We start from the raw sequence: 22,991 nt of genomic DNA on the forward strand, positions 1-22,991 counted from the left end.
TCTTTACAGATGCACGGGCCAAAGGTTGTGCAGTCCACTGATCATTCAACAAGAGCCAAAGGTTGTACCGCTCATGACAACTCTACACGAGCTGATGATTGCGCCGGCTAGTGACCATTCTATCCTGGATTCCTCGAGTCGAGAAAGAGGCACCACGCTAGATATGGGGTACAGACTAGGGGGGCGTTGCTGATTAATGGTCAGCTGCATCCCAATAGGAAGTATCCCGTGTCGGGCACACGTACAGAGCATCGAAGACTGCGACATACCAATTATGAGAACACTTCTAATACTAACCTCGAGTCAACTGCGAGTAATCGGTTACATATTACTAACATAGTCTAAGCAAACATTGTCAAAATATTGAACTCCCAGCCCCGCTAGGCTGACGCCATATGAGCCTTAATAAAATATATATTTTGGATAAAAAAAAATACTTCATCAAAACTCGCATTCGCAGTCTTCAAAGCGAAGTTTTCTCCAATCATTTAGTTTATATTAATTATAAGGTTTCGAAAATCAATATAAACAGAATTGTGTTTGTTTCTGAATGATGGAAATATAGAAATATATAAAAAAAAGAAGTAATATCTACTCTTTCAACTAATATGTTTTATTGAGGTTAGCATAAGTTGTTTTCCATATAAAATGATCACGGCAAAAGGTGGAAGGATATTTTATCCATTGTGTTTGGAGATGACATTATCCTAGATCAGTTGTCGGGTGCCTAGGAATACCTACGCGGGCGACCGGTAGACCGCGGAATACCGTTTGGCCATCCCTGCCCTATAAGATGATCTTTTACTTTGAATATCACCAACGTTTCCAATGGAACTTTTGCTTTCTTAACGTAGGTATGAACTTGTGTAATTTCTGTTAGTACTTCAGTCGAGATTTCTTATTCCAAATAACATCCTTTGTATGTACTCAGAGCGGCAAAGTCTAGAATGCGACCCGAGTGTAAGTCGGAAGAAATCCCATTCACGAAACGTCCCGCGAACAGAACAGGAATTGAAACTAATGTGGGACGCTAACCACTCGGCCACAGAAGCATATTTTCGGATAATCTACCAAAATAAATCTGCACACATCTGTACATGTTGTTTAAAAAACAAGTTTATTTACAAACGAATTGTAGCTGCTGTTGTCCCAAATTTACTTAACGCTACGAATATTTATTTCTCCACATAAATTTGGTTTACTCTGCTCTAATATCAGGTTGACCTAGCACATTTCGTCAGCTTCACCGAGTCCTACACCACTCATTAGGGGGAATAGGTGCTGCTCAAGTTTATCAGGCAAAGGCCGAATGATGGGAAATGAGTGTTTCAAGTAATTGAAGTGATTTTATTTTTCTCCATTTGTTTTTTTTATGTTACGTAAATGTGGTTCACTACGGGAAAGATCAAGTTAGAGAGGGATTCGAATCGGCATTAGTTCACAACTGCCTTTTTTTTATTTTACACCCTTATCGTCCTAATTAAGATTCACGACATAAGAATCACGTCAGCGATTTCAGTTTCAATTTCAGCCAGGCGTCGATTTTTGTTTTGTTTCTTGTATTAGTTTGTGATCTTACTCGCTATTATGTACACAATTTCCAATTTTTTCACTTACAACTATGAGTACAGAGGGGTGACGAGGAGAATTGGGAGTATCAATTGTTCTCTTGATTTGAAAGCCCATTTACAGAGATTGCTCTACACGTATAACTCGAGAAATTGCTCACTCGTGACTGAAAAAAGTGATTCTTTTCCCCATTTTGGTAGAACCAAGAGTCTGGCGACCTTTCGCAAATCTCAAATACTCCAAGTCAGTGGTAACAGCAAAAAACATGGTCACATTTAACGGGAATTGCTTCAGCCAAACAATCACACGCGTCCGTTCCATGGGTTTTATTTACTTTGGTTATAGGTTTTGTTTTGGTTTTTTTTCCTCGCATCTCGGGGCTGGTTACACATATATACTGGGAATGGGTATGAGCTGCAAAGGTTTCGATCGCTTTGGTACTTATTGTATAACATATGATTTTTTCCCGCTCTTCTTTTACTCGTCCTTCTTTTTCCACTTCGCTTCGAAGTTCAGTCTACAGTTTTCCTCAAAATTTTCCTATACTAAGTGTTTCATTTCTCACTGGTTTGGATAATGGTTTCTATGGGAAGATGTTGTTCCCAGCAGCTTGGGATTGAATTGAATATTGATCACGATTACTGAAGCTACATAAGTATTGTTATCACTGTTCACAAAAAAACTGTAAGTTGATGAACATATTATAAAACAATTCATTTGTCATATTTCAACAGAATTTATGTTTATTTCCAGTTGGAACGAGTTAAATTTAAAGTTGTTTACTTTTACGTCGTCAGCCAAATTGAAAAATTCTGTTGGTTAATTTTTTTCAAGGTTCAAACCTGGTTACTAAATATATCCCTCGTTATCGATGTTGTTACAATTGAAAACCGATTCAATGTCATTTTCAAATGACTCCTGTTGAATTTCATCACCATGTATTTCTAAAAAAAATGTTTTGTTCAATTGAATCATAAATATTCATGAATTAGACATGACGTTGGATTAGCGGATTGATACACAATCTACACAATATAGAAACCGAAGCGAGTAATCGTGATAAGCAGTTTGATAGCTTCACCACATATTTCCTGAAAACAACACCTTCCAAACAAAACCATCGCATCTCCAGCTGAAAAATCATTTCGAAGCCTATTTAACCTGGGTTTTCCGCCAATTTGCGTCTATCACCACCTATAACGTTGTATGAAACATATCCTTTTATTGTTTCATTTTGTATTTGTGTCTATGTCTCCTGGGTCGCCTCCAATTCATTCTTAACTACTGAGAATCACATTTTTATTTGACGATTCGATAAAACAAAAATGTATACGTTGTCAGCCAACGGCTCGACGCTGTGTTTTTTTTTCTTTGTTTTTCAATATACTTTTTGTCGGATTTTGTTTGCGGGTAGGATTACTCATTTTTCATTCGTTAATTAGGTATTACTGTTTAAACATTTGCCTACGCACAATTCGTGTGTTCACCTATATGTACACCTGCGTAAATATATTGTATTCGTTAGTGAGGTGGAAGAGTTTTGCTGTGGTTTTTTTTTCTTGCGAAAGGTGCAACGAGATTGATTGTGTTTATGTTTTTTCTGGAAGTATGTGTAATTTGTGTGTGTTTTTGTTTCGAATGAAAATTGAAGATGAATTTGTTCTTCTTACAGCCTAGTCATACACTTGCTTCATTGCATCGATTTATGGTACAGGTTAGTCGTTTCATCTTAAAATCTACGGCATTCTTAAGGACTAGTTCAATCAAAACGTACATCAGTGACAGCGTTATTGGGTATTTCTCCATCTCGCTCTTTTTACTTTCTCACTATTTACAGCATGTAAGTCTATGCTCTGATTTCATCTGCAGTAGCTCGTGTCCGCCCAATTCACAGGATGCTTCCGACTTCCCCCAAACCAATGGGGTCATCAGTACCTTTCACCCAATTACACGCGTTATGCCATGTTGATTTTCGTAGCATTCTTCACAACCTTATTTTTACTAGAGTTTCGAAATTTACACTTGATTTTGTTTTCCTATTTACCGCTCTCATATCAGCGTTTTTTTTCTTCTTCTTATTCTTCGCTGAATTATACATAAAAACAAATTCAATTAGTCTGTGGGAAATTCGCTCGGAGCACGCGAATGGCGTTGGCGAAAATGTCGGCGTCATTTGACCTGGACATAATCTACTCGCCTTGCAAAGTCGACCCGGGAATCAGAGGGGGAGAAAGGGGAGGAATCTTTTCATTCGATTTATCTCCTTCACGCTCCAGTAACAAATGACAGTCACTCCCATCCCCAGGCGTTGACTTTTGTCGGCCAATATTTGACGATGCTGCTCCCGAACCGAGAGCATCATTTAAAATAATATTCTATTCACGGTGAAGTATTCCATCATTTGCTGTCCTTCGCTCTTCGGGCCCAAGCGCTCTTCTGACACCTTCCCGAAATCAAGTTATCCTTCCTCCGCGTGATCACCACGATACTTTGCGATACTGTCGTCATCCTTTTTTTTGCTGGTTCATTCCTCCCCTCAACAACTGATTGTCTTAATCAAAATTAATTTCGTCGCATTACGATTGTTATTTTCATTATGTGCGCGGAGACGTTGTCGCGGTTTGTGGATGTTTGCAGCAAGAATCAAATAAAAAAGATGGAAAGCATAACGTGAATGAATAAATATGACAAAGGGAGATTTTTCTTGTTTGTTTTTTTATACTGTTGAGGAAATCACATTAGTTGGTTGTTTTGTTTTGAATCATTGTAACTTTAGTTTATTTTTTCCGATTACTATTGGTTTTTTATTAATTTGATAAGATGACATGAAATTTTCTTGTGGCTTTAGAATATTTCTGTGGTTGCTTTCTTGTACATTCTTCGTCTTTTTCTTAAATATTTAATAATGCATTGGGTTGTTGAACTGCGTCGATTTCTTCCTTTTGACGAATTTCATGGCAACTCGTGTTAGGAGTTGGCAGCACCATCTCAGATAGTAGTGAAACGTTGTGGGTGTAAAGACATGGGTCATTTAATCAACTTTGCATACTTGAAATATTCGAAAAACAATTAGACTACTTTTTGGAAAAAGCCAAAAAAAAATTTCTAAATTTTTTACAAAAATTTATGACTTAAAAACTACGATACCTACAAAATTCTTGTCAAAGGATGAAATGTAGGAAAATGTAGGAAATTGTTTGTTTTACTAAAAATAACCCAAAAAATTTTGGAAAAAAAATTCACTGACAAAAAAGGTTATTTGAAAAATAAAAATTCATTTTTCTCAAAAAAGTATTTTTTTTTAAATTCCCAAAAATATATCTATGAACAGCCCTTACAATTTCCAACAAGTCGTCCATACATGGGAATATGGGCACTTTTACAGGGAAAAAGTTTTTCGAGCAACAACTTTTTCATGTTGTCTTTGAAAAAAATACAACTTCTCCTAATTTTGTTTAAAGTCAAGATAGCGATATAGTGTATTCGACAAAGTTTTAGATCTTGTTAGAATATAAACTTTTGTCGAAGACGTCAACTTTCTATCTTTTATAGGTTTTGGAATATATGTCATTTTTGTATGAATACTCCTGAAAAAAAATAATGTTTTGCTCGTAACATTTTTGTGTGTAAATTTTCACATTTGACATGTTCTTGACATGTTTATAAATAGAGAAAAGTTAGCTGAGCATTTAAAATGCGATAATTTAAACAAAAAATGTGACGAATTGAATATTCATAGCATTTTTTCAAAGAAAAACATGAAAAAGTTGTTGTTCGAAAAACTTTTTCATGCAAATGTGCCCATCGTCCGATGTATGGAAAACTTGCTGGAAATTTTAAGGGATATTTTTATATATTTTTTTCAGAATTTTTATTTCGAACAGATTCTGGATCAGCAAAGATGCCGCTACGATATGAACTTTGGACAAGTCAAAAAACAAATTGCAGAAATTGAGTCTATTTTTGTGTTTTTGATAGGTTCGTTTTCCAGCACGGTATGGGGACATGACGAAGTAGATCCTGAAGATGACTTCGGAAGCGATGGTGAATACTACAATGATCAGGAAATTGAAGACAAAAAAAAAGATACCGCTAAATAGCTGAGATGTGCTCCCGTGGCCGAGTGGTTAGCGTCATAACTAATATGCCGGGTGTTCGGGTTCGATTCCCTTTCTGGTCGGGAATTTTTCGTCAAAGAAATTTCCTCCGACTTGCATTGTGATCACGCGTATTCTAGAGCTTGCCACTCAGAATGCATTCAAGGCGTGTTATTTGGCATAGAAATCTCAATTAAGTACTAATAAAAATGACGCAAGTAATACTACGTTGAGACGGCGAAGTTCCTCTAAGAACGTTAGTGCCATTGAAGAAGAAGAAATAGCTGAGATTGGAGAACAGTCAAATGGGTGAGGCATACTTGTAGTACTCGGAAAGTTCACTGGATCCGCTGACAAAACTGATTCGGAGTCTATTGAATTTAAAAACATAAAGCAAATCAAATTTTTTTTTGAAATCCTCATTTAAATGTTCATTTACCGAGCTTTCGGACTGAGGTTACGAAATTCTATCAAGCCCAGGAAACCATCCACTTTGAAGCGAGCGTATGTTCCACCCTCTGATGTCAGGCATGATAGAATGAATCATTTTCCAGATACTTCGGGGAGAGGACTTGCAAAAACCCGAAATTCACATCGGAAACGCATGTCATATTCTTTAAATGCGACATCAATTTACACCTGCAGCCAAACCAGAATTGTTTTTATGCTTTCGGTCATACGGAATAACTACTACGAGCAGTTCAAAAGAAAAATGATTTTGAGGCATGAAAAAAATTCCGTGACTTTGAATAATTACCGTTATGTTTTTCGGTTTTCTCATCAAAAATATGATCTACTATAGATTTTTTTACGCAAAAAAAAATTTGTGTTTATGAGTTTTAAAATATTGAAATCTTTTAGAAGCTTTGAGAGATAGTTTGATAAAAAATCCCATGTGTTCTACAACGACATTGTTGTTAGACCAGTTGGATTTCGCGTTTACGGCTTCGTGTGCCGTTAATGTGAAGTGAAAAAGGCATTAAATTTTCAGGTGGAATATTGAAAATAAAAAAAAATGAATAAATAAAATTTCCTAATAAAATAAAATATAAACAAAAGCCTTGAAAATAAAAATTATGAATGGAAATTTAACTTTTCTGTATCAAACATGTATTCCATGTAACGGGGAAACATCGACTCTCCGCCTCTTCCCGAGTGCGGAAGCTTCACTCCACGCCACTGGGTGGTAGTAATAAGAAAATTATAATAAAACAAAATTGTAAATGGTTAATTAGAAGATCTATCGATGACGAGTTCTACGATTGAACCCATTCGCTTAGCAAGAAAACGAAAATGTTCGAAAGAATTCATATCAAAAATAAATTTTGAGCGGGACGAAGTTCGGCGGGTCAGCAAGTTTAAAATTAATCTGTTCGATATAAATTTAGATATCGTGTATGGCAGTTTGAAATGTGTGAAGTTTTGTGTTAATGCCGTACTAGATTAGATATCGCATCACTAAAATTGCTATAACTCGGTAAATAATGGGATTTTCGATAAGCCTTTGCTTACTTAACTTACAGCATATAGTAAACAACACGCTCATGGTCTCACTGACAATCAAGAGTTCAAAGGTGTCGTAATCTACTCAAGCGGCAAACAGGTTGCGATATCTTCATTTAGGATGAGAAAATGTTTTTGCTACAATATCAAGAAAACCAACAGAATGATCGATTGTATGCAGCTCAACTTTCAGAGGTTCTCAGAGATAATCTGCATATCCAGTGATTTAAAAATGCCTCTTAAGTGATGGTTGATAGGGGTATTCTAGTCTCGGAAAAAATATTTTTTTTTCTTGATATCTCTGAAGTGCAGACATTTAAGAATATGTAATTGGAATGATTTTCCGAAACCGAGCCATTTGAGTGACGTGATATCTACTCTAGTGCGTCTTTGATTTTAAACATTTAACCTGAGACGAGGTCTTACAACTGGCTTCTTACTATTTTTGTCTTTTCTCCGACCATTTGCAAACAACAAGAATGTTGAACCACGCGAGATGTCGGGTTTCCAGGAGAGATATGATTGGCCGTTAAGTGCGATTCACACACAACATCCACGTCAGGTTCGCGTCACGTTACGTCAATTATGATCGGTTATTGTAATGGAATTTCGTGAAGTAACTACACTAGGGTGGCAGTGAAATTTCAAAAAGCGACCATGTACAACTTGTTTATTGGCCCAAAAAAAAAAATGACCTGTGCAAAGTTTCAGCTCAATCGGACATGATTTAGGGGTGCCTCAAAGCACTCAAAGTTTTTATTTTTTGGCCATTCGGGTCCCAAAGGTCGATTTTCGGTCATTTTTTTTCGAAATGACACCAGATCTTGGCGTTTTTTTTTAAACAGACAGAGTAATATTTGCGTACGCATAAAAACGGGCGCAAAAAAATCCATTTCCATTTGAAACCAATGTATTCAAATATTAAAAGTTTTTCAAACTTTTCGGTATTCCAGTCAATACAATGTAAAAGTAGGTTACTAGTAGACCATTTTGTCATTTTAGTATCGTTTGGGTACTTTTAGATATGACACAACTTTTAGATATCACACAAAAAAATATCCACTGTCATTTGGCCTCGACTGACAACGCTTTTAATTTAGCGTACTCTCCATGAAATTCCGGAGGTGTTGGGGGTTCAGTTCGTCCCAAGCCTTCTTCAACGCAACAAAATAGTTTTACTTGTTCGTAACGTCAGTTTTGTCTACCTTGTTGTCCAAAATCACCCATCAATTCTCAATAGGATTCAAGTCGAGGCTCTGGGCTGGCCACACCATTTGCGATTGGAATGTTCCAGATCCAACCTTTTTTTAATCGTCCGAATGGTCGTTCGTTTTTTTTTATTACATCCCGGATGATTAGCGTGTCCGTTCTTGCATCAGTCTTACGTTTCGGTCCTCTTGCCGGTGGATCGGCCCCGCTGCAGACCATCTAAAGCAGGGTTCCTCAAAGTGGTCGATATCGTTCCCCTGGGGTCGATCTCGGTTTCCAAGGGGTCGACACAAACGAAAATTGATTTTAGGGGTCGACGAGGTATTTATCTCATAAACTTGATTGTTTCCACAACACAATTGATTGCAACTTTTACAGCGAATCTTAATTCAATTTCAGCCGCTGCTAAGCAGAAACGAATCATCGGAAACATCGACGTTTACAAGGGACTTCAGATTCCCTCTCAAAAGTGCTGTTCATTCAATTTATTCATTACTGGTTTAAAAAGGTTCGTCAGTTCGAATAGATAAGATGCTATGGGCTGGTCACTCGGAAAGCTCGTCATAAATAGTTGAACTGCAGCAGCTGATGTTAATAAAAGCCCCCAACAATTTATCCTCAAAAGCCTTTGCAACTACTCTAAAGCTACTGGCTGTGAAAACATTTAAGGTACGGCAGCATGTCAATGGCTATTTATACCATCGGTTGATTTTCGATCCATTTTACTCCGCAAAACTTCAGCCGATCCAATAGTTCAAGAATACTCAGCACATCTTAACGGGACGTTCTCAAACAGGCTGTACAAGCACTGGAGGAATTCATCAATTTTCCATACAATCTTTTTCACTCCTTCTTTGAATGAATTGTCAAAACTTGCAAACTGCAGCTACCTATATTCGTGAGCTCGTAGTTTTGGCTGCTTCTGATTTCACGAATTTCTTCATTCAACTTCACTACTCTCCAATTAACATGGGGACCGTCAATGCTGAGTTGACCCACTTCAAACTAGGTTCAGCTTCAAAATCTCCAATCCGTCGTACAAGTCCAGTGCACGCGTTGAGCTTAGAAAAGCTGAGCAAATGTACTCGGATTCCACCGTTCCCTTCGTTACTTTCCAACAACGGACGCTAACATTCATCTGTTGCTTCCGTGAAATCTTATTTAAGGTTTCGCCGAGCCCGATAACGATATCCTTGCAATTTTCGAGTAAACGAAGGATGCCATTCTAAAATTATGGCTCAATACCATATGAGGGGCTTAGAATGCAAGGGGTGTAAGTGATTTGATCGATTTCTCTACATCGACTCTCTCTTCTGGTCATAACTTAGCTGCAAATACATTCCCAGTTGTATTTGACAATGTGGAAGATAGGTCAGACCCCCATCTATCGGATTCTATAGCGAACTTAAATTGGAATTTATTTGCAGTTGAGTTATTAACTAAAGAAAAAGTCGATGAAGAGAAATCGATCAAGTCACTTACACCCCTTGCATTCTAAGACACTCATATGTGATCCGGAAGCTCATTTAAGTTCTACTGAGCTTTTTGGTACCATTCCACTGTCCGGAAACATATGCGGAAAGAGCTTAGCACTAGAGCACTAGACTTTCATGGGATTATGTCTACCACTTGCTGAGGAATATTGCCTAAATGAGCTCACGACCTTACTCGTGCGTGTATTCTGCGTTTCAGTGGAATTGGACTAATTGCAGTTGTCTTGAATTGTACCCACGTTGAATCTTCACAGATTTCACAATTAACAATTTGCTGCGATAACGTCGATTGAACAATATGCGTTCAACTTACATGTCAAAATCAAAACTGAGTGCTTGAAGATCAACAAATCAAGCAAATTTGCGGTTCCAGAAGTACGTACACTTGGGAGATGCAATAAATTCAGAGGGAAATTTAAGATACATTGATCGTTCAGCCATTCTTTCGTTCACATATTTTGGAAGTCCACGAGAGATGAATGAAATGAACAAGGCATCATGCCATACGACTTGCAAAAAAGAAAGTAATCTTTTCAAAATACATGAATTGACCTAAATTGGGATTTGTTCGTACTGAATTCGGAAATTCTTTCATTTAATCACTGGTTTAATCAATAATTCAATCAATACACTCAAATGTCTACTAAGCCAACGGTAGTCCGGTTGTATTTTAGGTATAACCCACCCATAGTTTTTGACGTAGTTTTATCACGTTTTTCTGGAACATATTTCTATCTTTTTTTTATCGATTTTAAAGTTAGTTTCAAAAATTAATTACCTACTTAAGTATTTGTAAGTAATGTGTATTTAAAAATTATTAAAAATTACTTAATAATTACTACATTTCATATATATATTTATTTTGTTGAATTTTAATAAGAAAATAAGGCCAAGTTTTATCATTTCATCAACCGCAAAGTATTTAAATTGGTAAGTATTATGTATGAAGATTTTCAAAGAAATTTTGCTATGGGGGTCTTTGGTATCAGCTTCCGAATGACCAGCTGGACAGCAGCACGGCTTGCCCCACTTTGATGGACACTTTGATTTCAAATGGGGTGGATTTTGTTTTGCCCATCACTATATAAACTTAGATTTTTTGTTATGAAGAGAATAATTGCCAACATTTGGAGAGAAAATAATTTTAAACACAGTAATAATTTTTAGTAAAAACGGCACAACGTGAGGTTAAGTACTTTTAAACAGTTCACCTTATTTGCGATTGAGAATGAGCTATATTCTGTGCGAGAAAATAGATGTGTTCGAGTCAAAAATGGTTCATTTGCAGGAATTTTTGGTTTCTGTGTTGAATTCGAAGAAAATCTGCGGCTGAAGCGCAACAAATAATTTTTGATTCGATTGGTCAGATTGCTGTTAGTGTATAATGTGTTGCCAATAGTTTCAACGCTTCGTAGGTGGAGATTTTACTATCGAAAACAAGGAAAACCCCGTAAAAAAGTTTGAAGTTGCAGAATTGAAGGTAATTGTTAATGAGGTTCCAATCATTCTTCAGAAAACATACGCTGTGCTGCACTTGAGTTCAATTTTCATCAGCGCGCGTTCATAGCAAGCACGTAGTCTCTCTTGGTACGGAGTGTACCAAACTCATAAACAATTGAGCGCCGAATGAACACAGCGCAAAATTCAGATACTTAACATCGTTTCTCACTTGTGTTATATGCGCCTAATTTTTTTACACACACATCAAATTCTAACGCCCGCTTTGTCTTCGCTCGTTCTCAGCAAAGTATAAAAACAATAGCGCGCCTCCATAGCAACCGTATGCGCTTGTGTGAAGAAAAATAACTCAACAGAATAAGCAAACCAGACGCAAGCGCGGTCCAAAATAGATGTAGAAATACGGGTCAAAACTCGGTACAAAAACAGTGCTGACAACGAAACATTTGATCTGTGTTTCGGAGCGTGCTCGTTCGCCAGAGCGCATGTGTATATAAGGAGTGGAAGCTCAACTGAGTACAAAAAAAAAATTGTTACACATCAGCACCGCGTTGCAATCTGAAGACTGGTTCCAATTCAAACGCAAGCGAGCAAGCGGCAGCAGAATCACTAGGCGTAATTCGTTAGACCATTTCGAATCATTTGCGTAGCATCATTTAACATCGGATTATTACTTCAGATGAAAAGTGTATCAATCGACAACTCGAATTGTTGAAACAATCTCAGTAGCTCGGAACCGAAGACACAATGACATTGAGTCGAGCATTGAAGGAAACATTGCGCAATATGAGCGAACACGCGATAAGGTGATATTGATACACGACAACGCTTGGCCACATGTAGCTCATGCCGTTTGAACTTACCTGTAATCGTTTCAATGGGACGTTCTACTCCACTCGCCCTATTATCCAGTCTTAACCAATTCCGGCTCATATTTGTTCCGATTGCAATTATCAATTATTACTTCAAGATTACGAACTGAATAGATTCGTGGATCGCTTGGAAGGACCAACCAATAGGTTAGACGAGAAAACCGTATGCTTTCAGAATGATGGAAAAATTTGTGGCTAACGACGGGAATACAACCGTTTGTTTGCAATAAAATATTCAAATTTTGGAAGAAAAAAAAGAACGGATTCCAAATTGAAACCTAATTCAATCAATTCCAATTCAATTCCTGTGGTAGTATTTATTTTTAACAACCAGTTCCTATGCTCTTTTCCACAATGCTGTCTGTGAGAAGAAATATCAAATAATCGAAAAATCATAATTTTTATAAAACATCTGTTGTTCTTTTTTTACCAAAGAACCTTTTTAAATTTTGAAAATATTTGATCCTTTTAAACATCCCAATCTGTAAGCGTTCAATAGAAAAAAAAAAGGAATTTTGTAATTCTTTAGTGTTTCATTATCAATCACCATGTGAATTTTATATATTTAAGTTGTTATTACAGGTTGCAGCATTAACTCAGGTAAATTTTATCATTTCTCACTATTGAACCAATTACCACTGATTACGGTCACCTAAAATACCCTTTCAAATTCTTCTGCAAAACACCTACAAACCACCCACCGCGATTTTTGAATTCCGAGACACGACCTAGGAATCATCCATCAGCAGCTGACACCGCCCTCGCGCTGTGATTCCCCTTTTTTAATTGGGCCAATCGCTTGTTTTCCCGCGCACATACACACATACGCTCGATTGCTCGTTCACTTTCTTTTTTGTATTCCCGCATTTATTGACTCCTCCGGCCATTTCCCGTCGATAGGTCATTAATCTACTTCTAGTTTAGTTCTGTCAATTGGTTTCTCCCCTAATTATTGGATTTCTTGATCTACACACTGCCGATTTGTTTTCTGCCGTAATTACTTGCACTGTCTCTTTATTTAATTTCTTTTTGTTGTCCCTACTACATTTAATATCACCAGAATTCGTTCATTTCTGAGCTATTAGGATGCTGTTTTCTGTCCACCCACCGCGCCGGCCGCAAGGTTTCACACATTTCGTTCGTTCCCGGGTTCTCGGCTCGCTCGCCCTCGGTGGCGCCCCCTAGCGATTGAACGCAAAGTAATAGAAATCCTGGGACTTCGGCATGGGCTACACCGAAGTCTCCAGCTCTTGTCAACAGAAGCTATCCTTGGTTGGGTCCAGATAGATGGGTGTCAGAGTGTGACTGCTGGCCATGTGATGGTGGGGATTCGAGTGCGGATACGGCGGATGGTGCGAGTAGCGTCCGTTGGAATCCATATGATTCTGCAGCTGGTGCTTCTTTTCCACTCGCTTCCGCCGGGCACAGGCCGTCAGACCGGCCGCCAACGAGAGGAACAACGTTAGCGTGGCTGCAGCGATACCCACGTGCAGTGGTGAGAGCGGCAATCGGATGTCACACTCGGTGGGACTCTCGTCTTGGCCGGACGGACAGTGTACCTTGCCGTCGCACCACAGTTCCGAAGGGATGCACGCCTGCAGTTCTTGACATTTGTGGTGACAATCGTTGCCCGGATAGATTTCCATCCAGGAGAATTTGTATTCATTGCCTTCGATGTCCCGTGGTTTCCGGGAGCTCCGGAACTCGATGATCAGGTTCTTGGAAATTTCCAGTGCACTAAACTCGTAAGCGCTATCCCAACCATCGGAGAAGGCCACCACATCCGGACCAGATGGGCATAAGTCGCGTGAATTTTTCGGATTGTTCGTCGAGTACACGGTGATTCGAGCGTCTGTCGGGCATGGAGGTGCGGAATGTAGCAACGGTGGCATCCAGAAGCCTTTCATTTTTAGCACCAAATAGCTACCTTCGGTTTCCGGCTCCAGCAGCCACGGTTGAATCAGTGCCGGACATGGGGTTGGCTTGAGGAAAGCGTCTCCACTACGTCCTCGAAGCCTGCGATCGCTCCAATCGGTCTCACAGCCGTCCTTTTCAAACTCGTACCGTCCCTCGAAGTAGAAATCTCGAAAGTCCTGGTCCACCTCCATCTGCATGGCAGTGAACCGGACCTCGACGATACTCGCCGCCAGCGGAGCGAGGTTGATGGATGTGGAAACGTCCGAGCAGAGACAGTCCCGTGGCAGTGGTGGAATATCTGTCCAGGGAACCTCACTGATGCGGAGGTCGGCTATGGGGCCGCTATGATGGTTGCAATGCCAACGACCCGAGCGATTCTGCATGTTCTGGCACGAGCGGCCACCAAATCGGGCCCGGGTAATTGAGAGTCTGTTGGATTGATTCAATGTGATCTTTTGGCGGATTTGAAGATTATTAAGAAACATACCTTACGCTTTCTCCGATTCCCGCTTCGAATCGAATCGTGCAGGAAATGTTTGGTGAACCTCCTCTTCCGTATAGGAACACGTTGGATGGCGATCGGAAGATTCCTCTGGAGGCGGACGAAGATCGAAACACTCGGTCGCACGATTTCGGATGAAACTGGACCAGCGCAGCGGGTTCCGGCATAGCTGAAGGAGCCACAAGTGGCTCCAGCGGTGCACCCCCAAGCGAGTTGTCAACGAATTCATAGCGTAGCTTAAATGCTGAGGCCGGACCGTAGAGTCGAGCAGTACCGATTGGGCTGGGTCGATATTCGATGGTCAGATCCGAACCCGTTGAAAGGTAACTTTCTGTTATGGGAGAATCGATGGTGATGATGGCTTCAAAATTTTTCGGAATTTTGAGAACATACCTTGCGTTGAACAGGGTCGACTTCCCTTAGCTACCAGGGACCGGGAGCAAAGTCGTGGAACCTCCTCTCTGCAAATCTGCTCTATCAAGCTGGCATTCCGGGTGTACTCTGGATGGGAGGCTAAGAATACTACAACAATTGGTACCACAACTCAATAACCCACGCATCGAAACACAGAGGATTACTTACCGTAAGGTCTCGAAGTAACAGACCATCGGCCGTCCCAAATGCGCAGTTGTGTGACGCACTCTGACGGTGACTCAAATCCGGTAGGATCAATCGCGGAATGATACTTGATGAACGAAATCCAAACCGTTTCGTGGCGTCGACCCTGGAAATGATAGATGCACGAGCTCTCCGGCGGAAGCGTATGCTGGGGACTTTCCAGCTCTCCGGTTTGGCTTTCGAACGCACTAATGGAGAACTCGCAGCGCCCGGGCTGACGAATGTATGACTGTGAGTTGGAGTTGACGTAAAGGATCTGCAAAAAACAAATCACGCATTGATACTGAATATATACTACAAAACAGTCCACACTGCTCACATGCACTTCCAGTTCGAATCCGGGCAGAAACGTAACGGGGTTCGGATGGAAGGGCACATCGTACGGTGAGGTGGTAAAATGAACCACCATATCCGCTCCGCTGGACACAATATCCGGCAGCGCATCGCCGCCGCAAATCCTTCCAATCTTCGGTGCCTCCAGTGTTTTGCCGTCATGTATCGTGAGATAGTCCTGCTCGGCGTCGCATTGCTCCCAACTCCTGTGGCAGGCGAGAAAAAGTAAGTTCGAAACACACATTACAACAATGAACGATTGCAAACTCGGAAAACTTTCACCCTTCACACACAATTGATTCCGCAATCGAATTACAACCCCAACGCTGTCCAAATCTTTTCAACCGCCTTTGTTCTCAACCCGAGAAGTTGGTTTGATTCAAAAGTTCAAAATAAAAAAAAAGCAAGACCAAACCAAAAGTTCCCACCAAAAGCTGGCATTTCAACATGCACACAGTCCTTTATCAATTCGCTTCAAAGATTCTCGGCTTCTATCCCGGGAAACCTTCATTACTATTCCGGAGCGGCACTCGGTGCAATATTTAAACACTCGGAATCCGGTCCCGGGAGGGTGGGGATCAGTTCGGGAGCCACAGGATGCACGTATCGAAGCAGCTCTCTCCTGCTCCACTTATGGAGAAAAACGTATATGAAATAATAATTCCGAAATAATAATTTACAAGTTTTGCATGGGAAGTTGCTAGCGAACGGATCGCGCAGATAAATCTATACTCTGGAGGTAAATGCTTGGTGTCGGGAAATTGGAATTGAAATAGATAACGCTGCTGCCGCTGCTGCTCTCAGGTGTATGGAACTAAGGTAGTTTGTCGTTTTTTTTCTATTTCATTGCTTCGCTGGAAACATAGGGGGCGGATATGGGGCGAGTTGTAAATTTTGTTTCTACTTGGAATGGCTTAATGTGGTTCGGTTGCACGTCCCGTTCGATAGCTGAAGTTATGGCTCTGCACACGTGCTTCTCCTTCCGCAGTGTAAGAGTAGAGAGCAAAGCGATGTAAAGAGATTCCATTTCCGCTCGTGGTGCAGTACGATTAAATGAAATTGTGTGTCTGTGTTCACTTTCAATTGTGGCATTTGCGAAATTCGATTTATGACCATCCTCCGAGATACAATCGTCAATCATTGAATATCGTGATCAGTTGTATCAAATTGTAATGTTTTTTTTTACACTCACTTGAAAATTATTGACACCTAAATTTATTCGTGAAAATAACTATGTATGTTTTTTTCAAAATAAAAATCCGACCTCATAAAATTTGCTTGTTCACACACGGTTGTCTAACCGAATAACATAAATCATTTTCCGCATTGGTTTAATTGTGAATTCCAGCAATGAACCGCAAACTGTGTTTTATGATCGAGACCACCAGAATGCGGGTGCAATACCAACCTGTTAGTTATACTTTTTACTTTATGAGTCATTCACAGAACTGGTTGATTAATTTAAATTTGGAAATGTTTAAAACGTACAACGGGTGGTCGAGTTTTTATACCCAATGTAAAAGTATTCTAGATTTTCATTATTCTCAAAACGCTGTAATCTCGTGAAAAATCATCCCGTGAAGATGTGATGCACATCATTATGAAACTTAGCTTTTTCTAGTTTACCACAAGCACTTATTTTGATTCTGAAAACGATCAGAAAATCACCATTGCAGCTCATGATGTACATTGACTCAAACTCGAATTCGTACCTCATTATGCAGATCTTTTTCCACTATTCTTGAAAGTCGAAAACAAGCTTTCGAAATCTTACACTAAGATAATTATAAATAGATCATTTTAAAGCTTAAACCTTCAACTATTGGAATATTTTACGAACATATTTTTACCTTGGTGTCTGTAGATGTAGCGGATAAAAACATCGGAAAGAAACAATAATCGATGTTTGTTGTTATATTGTGGACTAACATAATTTTCTACCAACTAATTCAATAGAAAATCCATTTAACCTTATCAACCACACCCAAAGTTAATTTTTAGCATATGCTATTGTATCCCAATTTATTACATTAAATGAGCTGAAAAATCCCCATTACATGTATATAATTTGTATAAGGGGCTGTCCACATACCACGTGGACAGAAAAAGCACTATTTTAGACACCCTCTCTCCCACCGTGGACAAACGTGGACATTTCCTATCCCCCTCCCCCTGTTGTCCACGTGGACAATTCTTATCTCGGTCATTTTGAAGCATAAACTGATGTAAATTAGCTGAGCTGATTAAGTGTTGGAGAAAATCAAACAATGAAATCAAGGGCTTCGTTAGTGGGATTGAGTTAGTCGAAATCATCGAAGAAAAGCTGAAGCGAAACAATACCTCAGTGGTATAAAAAATCGATATGGATATCATCACGCTGTTCAAAATATTAAAATGGTGTGTGGTGTTATGTAGTTTTGATTTGATCAACACCTAAATTGCTCAAACTAATAGACGTTAGTCAGTGCCTAATACAGGTCGGACTCGATTATATACAGATTTAATTATATGTGATTCGTTTATATACAATTTTGGACTCGATAATATACAGTTTGAAATATTTTTTTTTTACATTTCCAATATGATTTATTTCAAGAAAAAATGATAAGTTCCATATTTTATGGACGGACTGCTTCTATAAATCTATCTCTAGCATCTAACTCTATCCATGTACTTACGCGCATCAGCCGATCTGTTACCACTTTTCCGGTTCATTGCCGCTTAAATCTTCATCACAGCAGCCTATAAAAAGCTTGAGCGGATAGCAGCAGGTCTCTCATTTACCAATAAAATTTCAAAAGTAACACCGGTCATTCATTCGCATTTTAAATAAATTTGTCGGCGTCAAGAACAATTTTCCGAATTATCGTGAACAGTAACCTTTCAACTAGTTTAGATGTTCCACAATTATATCCTGTACTAAATTTTCTCATCTTTCAAATGTAAGCAACAGAATCGTCTTCCTCCTGAGAGATTCCGGATAAGTTTATATGTTTCGTGTGAGAAAGATGTTTTCTGACTTTAAGGGGATGAATCAAAAATTAAATTATTCTTTTATATTCATATAACGAAGAATATATGCATGAAAATCTAATAAAAAAAAAAGTTTTTTGACTCGATCATATACAGGGAGACTTGCACTGTGATCACGCGTATTCTCTAGAGCTTGCCACTCAGAATGCATTCAAGGCGTGTTATTTGGCATAGAAATCTCAACTAAGTACTAATAAAAATGATGACGCAAGTAATACTACGTTGAGACGGCGAAGTACCTCTAGGAACGTTAGTGCCATTGAAGAAGAAGATATACAGGATTCGATTATACATATATATATATATATATATATATATATATATATATATATATATATATATATATATATATATATATATATATATATATATATATATATATATATATATATATATATATATATATATATATATATATATATATATATATATATATATATATATATATATATATATATATATATATATATATATATATATATATATATATATATATATACACATATATATATATATATATATATATATATATATAAATGGAGTGATGCAATAAATGTTCTTATGGTGGATAGACACTCCTCCCCTCTCTCTAAGGGGAGGCTGCCATACAAATGAAACACAAACTTCTGCATAACTCGAGAAATAATCAAGCTAATTGTGCCAAATTTGGGATGTGAGGGTTATTGGGTAAGAGAAATGTTTGATGTATGATGGTATGACACTCCTCCCTTCTCTGGAATGGAGAGGGGTCTCATAAAAATAACACACATATTTCAACCAAACATATTCCAACCAAGCATGACAATTCAAAATTCTCGAAAATCTCGTAAAAAAATGGAAAAGTTCGAAAAATTCAATTCGCATATATTCTACAGTTACATATTGACAAGCGTTATTAGTCCATTTGATGTTTGCGCTAACGAAATTGATCTTCGTTCGAATGTGGGAATGGATTTTAATGTGATAAAACGCACTCCTATATCATCTTCTATCTATATAAATAAATATGGATCGCCGAATGTGTTGATTAGAGCAAAACTCGAGAAAGGAATTGTCCGATTTAGAGCTCTTTTTTTATTCTATCATATTCTCTGTATCAAACATTTATTCCATGTTCCATGAAGAAACATATTATTCGCAAGTGGTTGAAAAATCTCGAACGAGAATTGTGTCTGAAAATAATTGTATGCTATAATGGCGAGTTTTGCTAGAAGTACTAGGAATTTTACAGTAAAAGGTAATTTATAAGGGTAGATTGGAATATCAATCAATGAACAGTTTTGCGATTGGACCCACAAACGTGGGCTTAATAAGAAAACGTGGATGTGGTAACGAACCAAGAGACCAAGTTTACCGGGTCAGCTAGTATACAGTAAAACAAATCCTGGACTGTATACAATCGAGTCCGCGCTATGTCTTATGAAATCTTTCGTCATCCTTCACGCAACTCAAAAATTCCATCATCGCAGAACTTCTATGTTTTTTTTTTGTCAAAAGACTGCGCAACGTGCTTTTTATGATATCCAATAAATCGAAATTTTTGTCCTTCAATTGTCTTTTCCACCGGCCCGAACAAATGATAATCTGTAGATGCAATATCTGAAACAAAGAAAGACTTTCTCCTGGTGGAGATAAGCCTCGTGGATAGCTAACGGAGGTCATTTGGTGAGCTCAAAGATTTTTATTTCACTCAATTATGATATGGATGCTTAGATTTTGCTTCACCTGTCACGATTTGCTTCAAAACTGTGAGTTCGGAAATACGAGATGACGAAAATGCGATCCATTGAATGTTTTCTGCTGAAATATCGTGTACTGAGGATTATTCTTGATCAGCGTCTCGATTTGATTATCGTTAGCAGGGCCTTACAATTCCACAATAGTGCTATTCTCTTTTCACGCACAATCAAAAGAACATCACTTCAGCTTCGTACAGTTTCGATTCATTTCACGTTCATTTCGTTCATCCATCATACTGAAGCGAAATTATCAAATCGTGAAATGAAAATGAAAGATTCTTATATCGAATGAAAATGTCTTATTTCGAATGAAAATTTCATTGGAGCTCGAATCGTATTCACTATAAGTAATGAAAATGACTGTATGATAGCATATGCAGTATGCCAGCAGGCGTAATCGTTTATCGGATCTGGTTGTAAGACTAATATACCCTCATATGCCCCTTTTAATTCCACTTTTTTTGAAAGACGATCTGGCAAAATCTAATTTTGAGATATGCAATCGAATGATACTTTCAATTGAAAGCAATGATCATCCTATTACATGTGAAACTGGAAGTGACACATAGCCCATACAAATGATAATAAATAGGGTAGTTTAAATCGTTGTGTAAAAGCGTCTGCTTGAAAGGAAACGACAGCAAAACTAAAGCAAAATAGAAGCATCGATGTTTCAGTATGCGAAGTGAATACACACATTTGAAATTGAAATTGGCTGAAGAGACAGGAAGAAGTAAAAAATCATTTCCATCTTTTAGTTTCGAAATTGTCAAGCCCTGGTCAGTGACGGCATGAACTTTCTGGGCATCACTGCTAACAACACTTCTCGAGAGATACATTGCGTGTATCTATAAAAGAATTTGTTGTTTGTATTCCATTTTCACGAAGCCTTGGCAATTTTCAAAAAATGAAAGCGAAACGGTTTTTCATCAAGAGCGGACGTTGAGCCGAAAACCCCATCTAGGAAAACAATGTCTTGTATTTTCAATATTACAACATCCTAGCATGCTTTTACGGTGTCTTCATCCTATCATTTCGTCGTTATCTTCTTAAACTAATGAAAATGAATCGATCGCTCTCGGTTGATGTACGTTACTATCACAATACACATTTTAACAAAGAAGTTCAACGATATGAAAAAAAATTGTAAGGGGTTGTATTTAGGACACGACCCCATATTTTCGACGTAGAACTACCCAATTTTATTATGCAATCCACTTGTTTACCACTTTGAATATTATTTTAGAATGCATCGAAATCTTTATAATAGATCATGTTCTTCGTTACAAATAAATTTGATGAAAGTCCTTTTACGTTTGATATGACACCTAGGACTACCAAAATATGTGAACGGAAGATTCTCAAACGATCATTTTTCATTTTCCTCTGAAAATATTGCACATCTCATGTTTACGTAGTTCTCGAACCACGAAAGTTCATTCACCTCTACACCCAAAGTTAATTTTTAGCACATGTTCTGGCATTACATTAAATGAGCTGAAAGATAACATAAAATGTTCTACCCCCTAATACATGTATATCATTTGTATATCATATATGCTAGAGCCAATATGAGGGAGCGAAACAGGAGACACATTTAAATGAAAGCACATGAAAGATTTTCGTATAGTTTGCCTAATACACGGCCCAGACAGAGAAAGATATATTCTCGTTCATGTTCTTCTTTATCGTCTTAGAAAACACCTTCCAACTTCATTTTATGATGAGGTGTAATATTATCACGTTCCTTTATAATAGCGCTGGCAGCTACATGGATAGCGTGGTCGTGTAAAGTAACTTTCGTTCCAGCCGGCCTTGGTTCGATCCCCATTGACGTCGTATGGACTTTTTTTTGCACAATATCAAATGAAAAGAGAAAAGAAAACAGAAAGAGATGTCTGCACGCATACATACAAACCATTTTTAAGCTTTCAACATAGCTTATTATTTGCGCATTTGACTATCATGCACAGGAAATGGCATCTTTTCTGCCAAAGATGACATGTTTTCTGCCAACGCTAGTTTTGGTGTAGTATCTGAAATGAGGATTTTCCCAGGCTTCTCAGTTTAAAAGTACGTTTTTGGGAAACAAATTCCGGTCTGCACGACGACAAGCGAGTACAAAAGTACTAAACACCAATTCCATTATTTGTTTTTGAGAGGCTTTAAACTTTGCATTTCATTCGACTCTACCGGCTCAACACCAAAAATACCCCCGACTTCGGATTCCTTCAAGCACATTAATTTTCAAGTCCGTGTTAGGGAAACATAGCTCGGTGGGAACAAAAATACCCCCGACTTGCATGTATATTTGCAGACCGGATTTCCACAGGTACATCGATTTAGAAGGCTGTGTTGGGGAAACCGTAAATCGGGCCAATCAAAACTTGGCAGTTAGGGCGTTTAGAAAACGCTTGACATTTTACAGTTATTCAATTGTTCATCTCATGAAAAATAATAGTTCATTAATTATGATAGACGCGTAGAAATATTTCCTAACAATTGATGAAAACATCTTTCCAGTCTATTAAGAAATGTTTGAGTTATAAGCATTCGAAATACGAGTAGGGTTAGCACACAAATCGACAGAACAAATGTATGGGAAAAAAGGAAGTCCTTTCAGTTTTCATGAATTTAAACCGTTTAGA

At 38.3% G+C, this 22,991-nt stretch overlaps 1 protein-coding gene across 4 annotated transcripts in view; it reads right to left on the reverse strand.

Moving 5' to 3' along the window:
- Positions 1-1,141: 1,141 nt before the first annotated feature.
- LOC129764786 (uncharacterized) overlaps positions 1,142-22,991 on the reverse strand; it is a 1,146,248-nt gene continuing 1,124,398 nt past the window's right edge. For 3 of the 4 annotated variants that reach the window (XM_055764265.1, XM_055764267.1, XM_055764268.1), the window contains 5 exons: positions 15,558-15,777; positions 15,203-15,494; positions 15,014-15,142; positions 14,606-14,951; positions 1,142-14,547 (listed from right to left, as the gene is read on the reverse strand). In XM_055764265.1, coding sequence (XP_055620240.1) covers positions 13,455-14,547; positions 14,606-14,951; positions 15,014-15,142; positions 15,203-15,494; positions 15,558-15,777 — 2,080 coding nt within the window. In that variant the 3' untranslated portion in view covers positions 1,142-13,454. The remainder of the gene's footprint in view (positions 14,548-14,605; positions 14,952-15,013; positions 15,143-15,202; positions 15,495-15,557; positions 15,778-22,991) is intronic. The other variant, XM_055764269.1, reaches the window with a different exon arrangement.

This window comes from Toxorhynchites rutilus, chromosome 2 (assembly GCF_029784135.1).
Source record: "Toxorhynchites rutilus septentrionalis strain SRP chromosome 2, ASM2978413v1, whole genome shotgun sequence".
Classification (NCBI taxonomy): domain Eukaryota; kingdom Metazoa; phylum Arthropoda; class Insecta; order Diptera; family Culicidae; genus Toxorhynchites; species Toxorhynchites rutilus.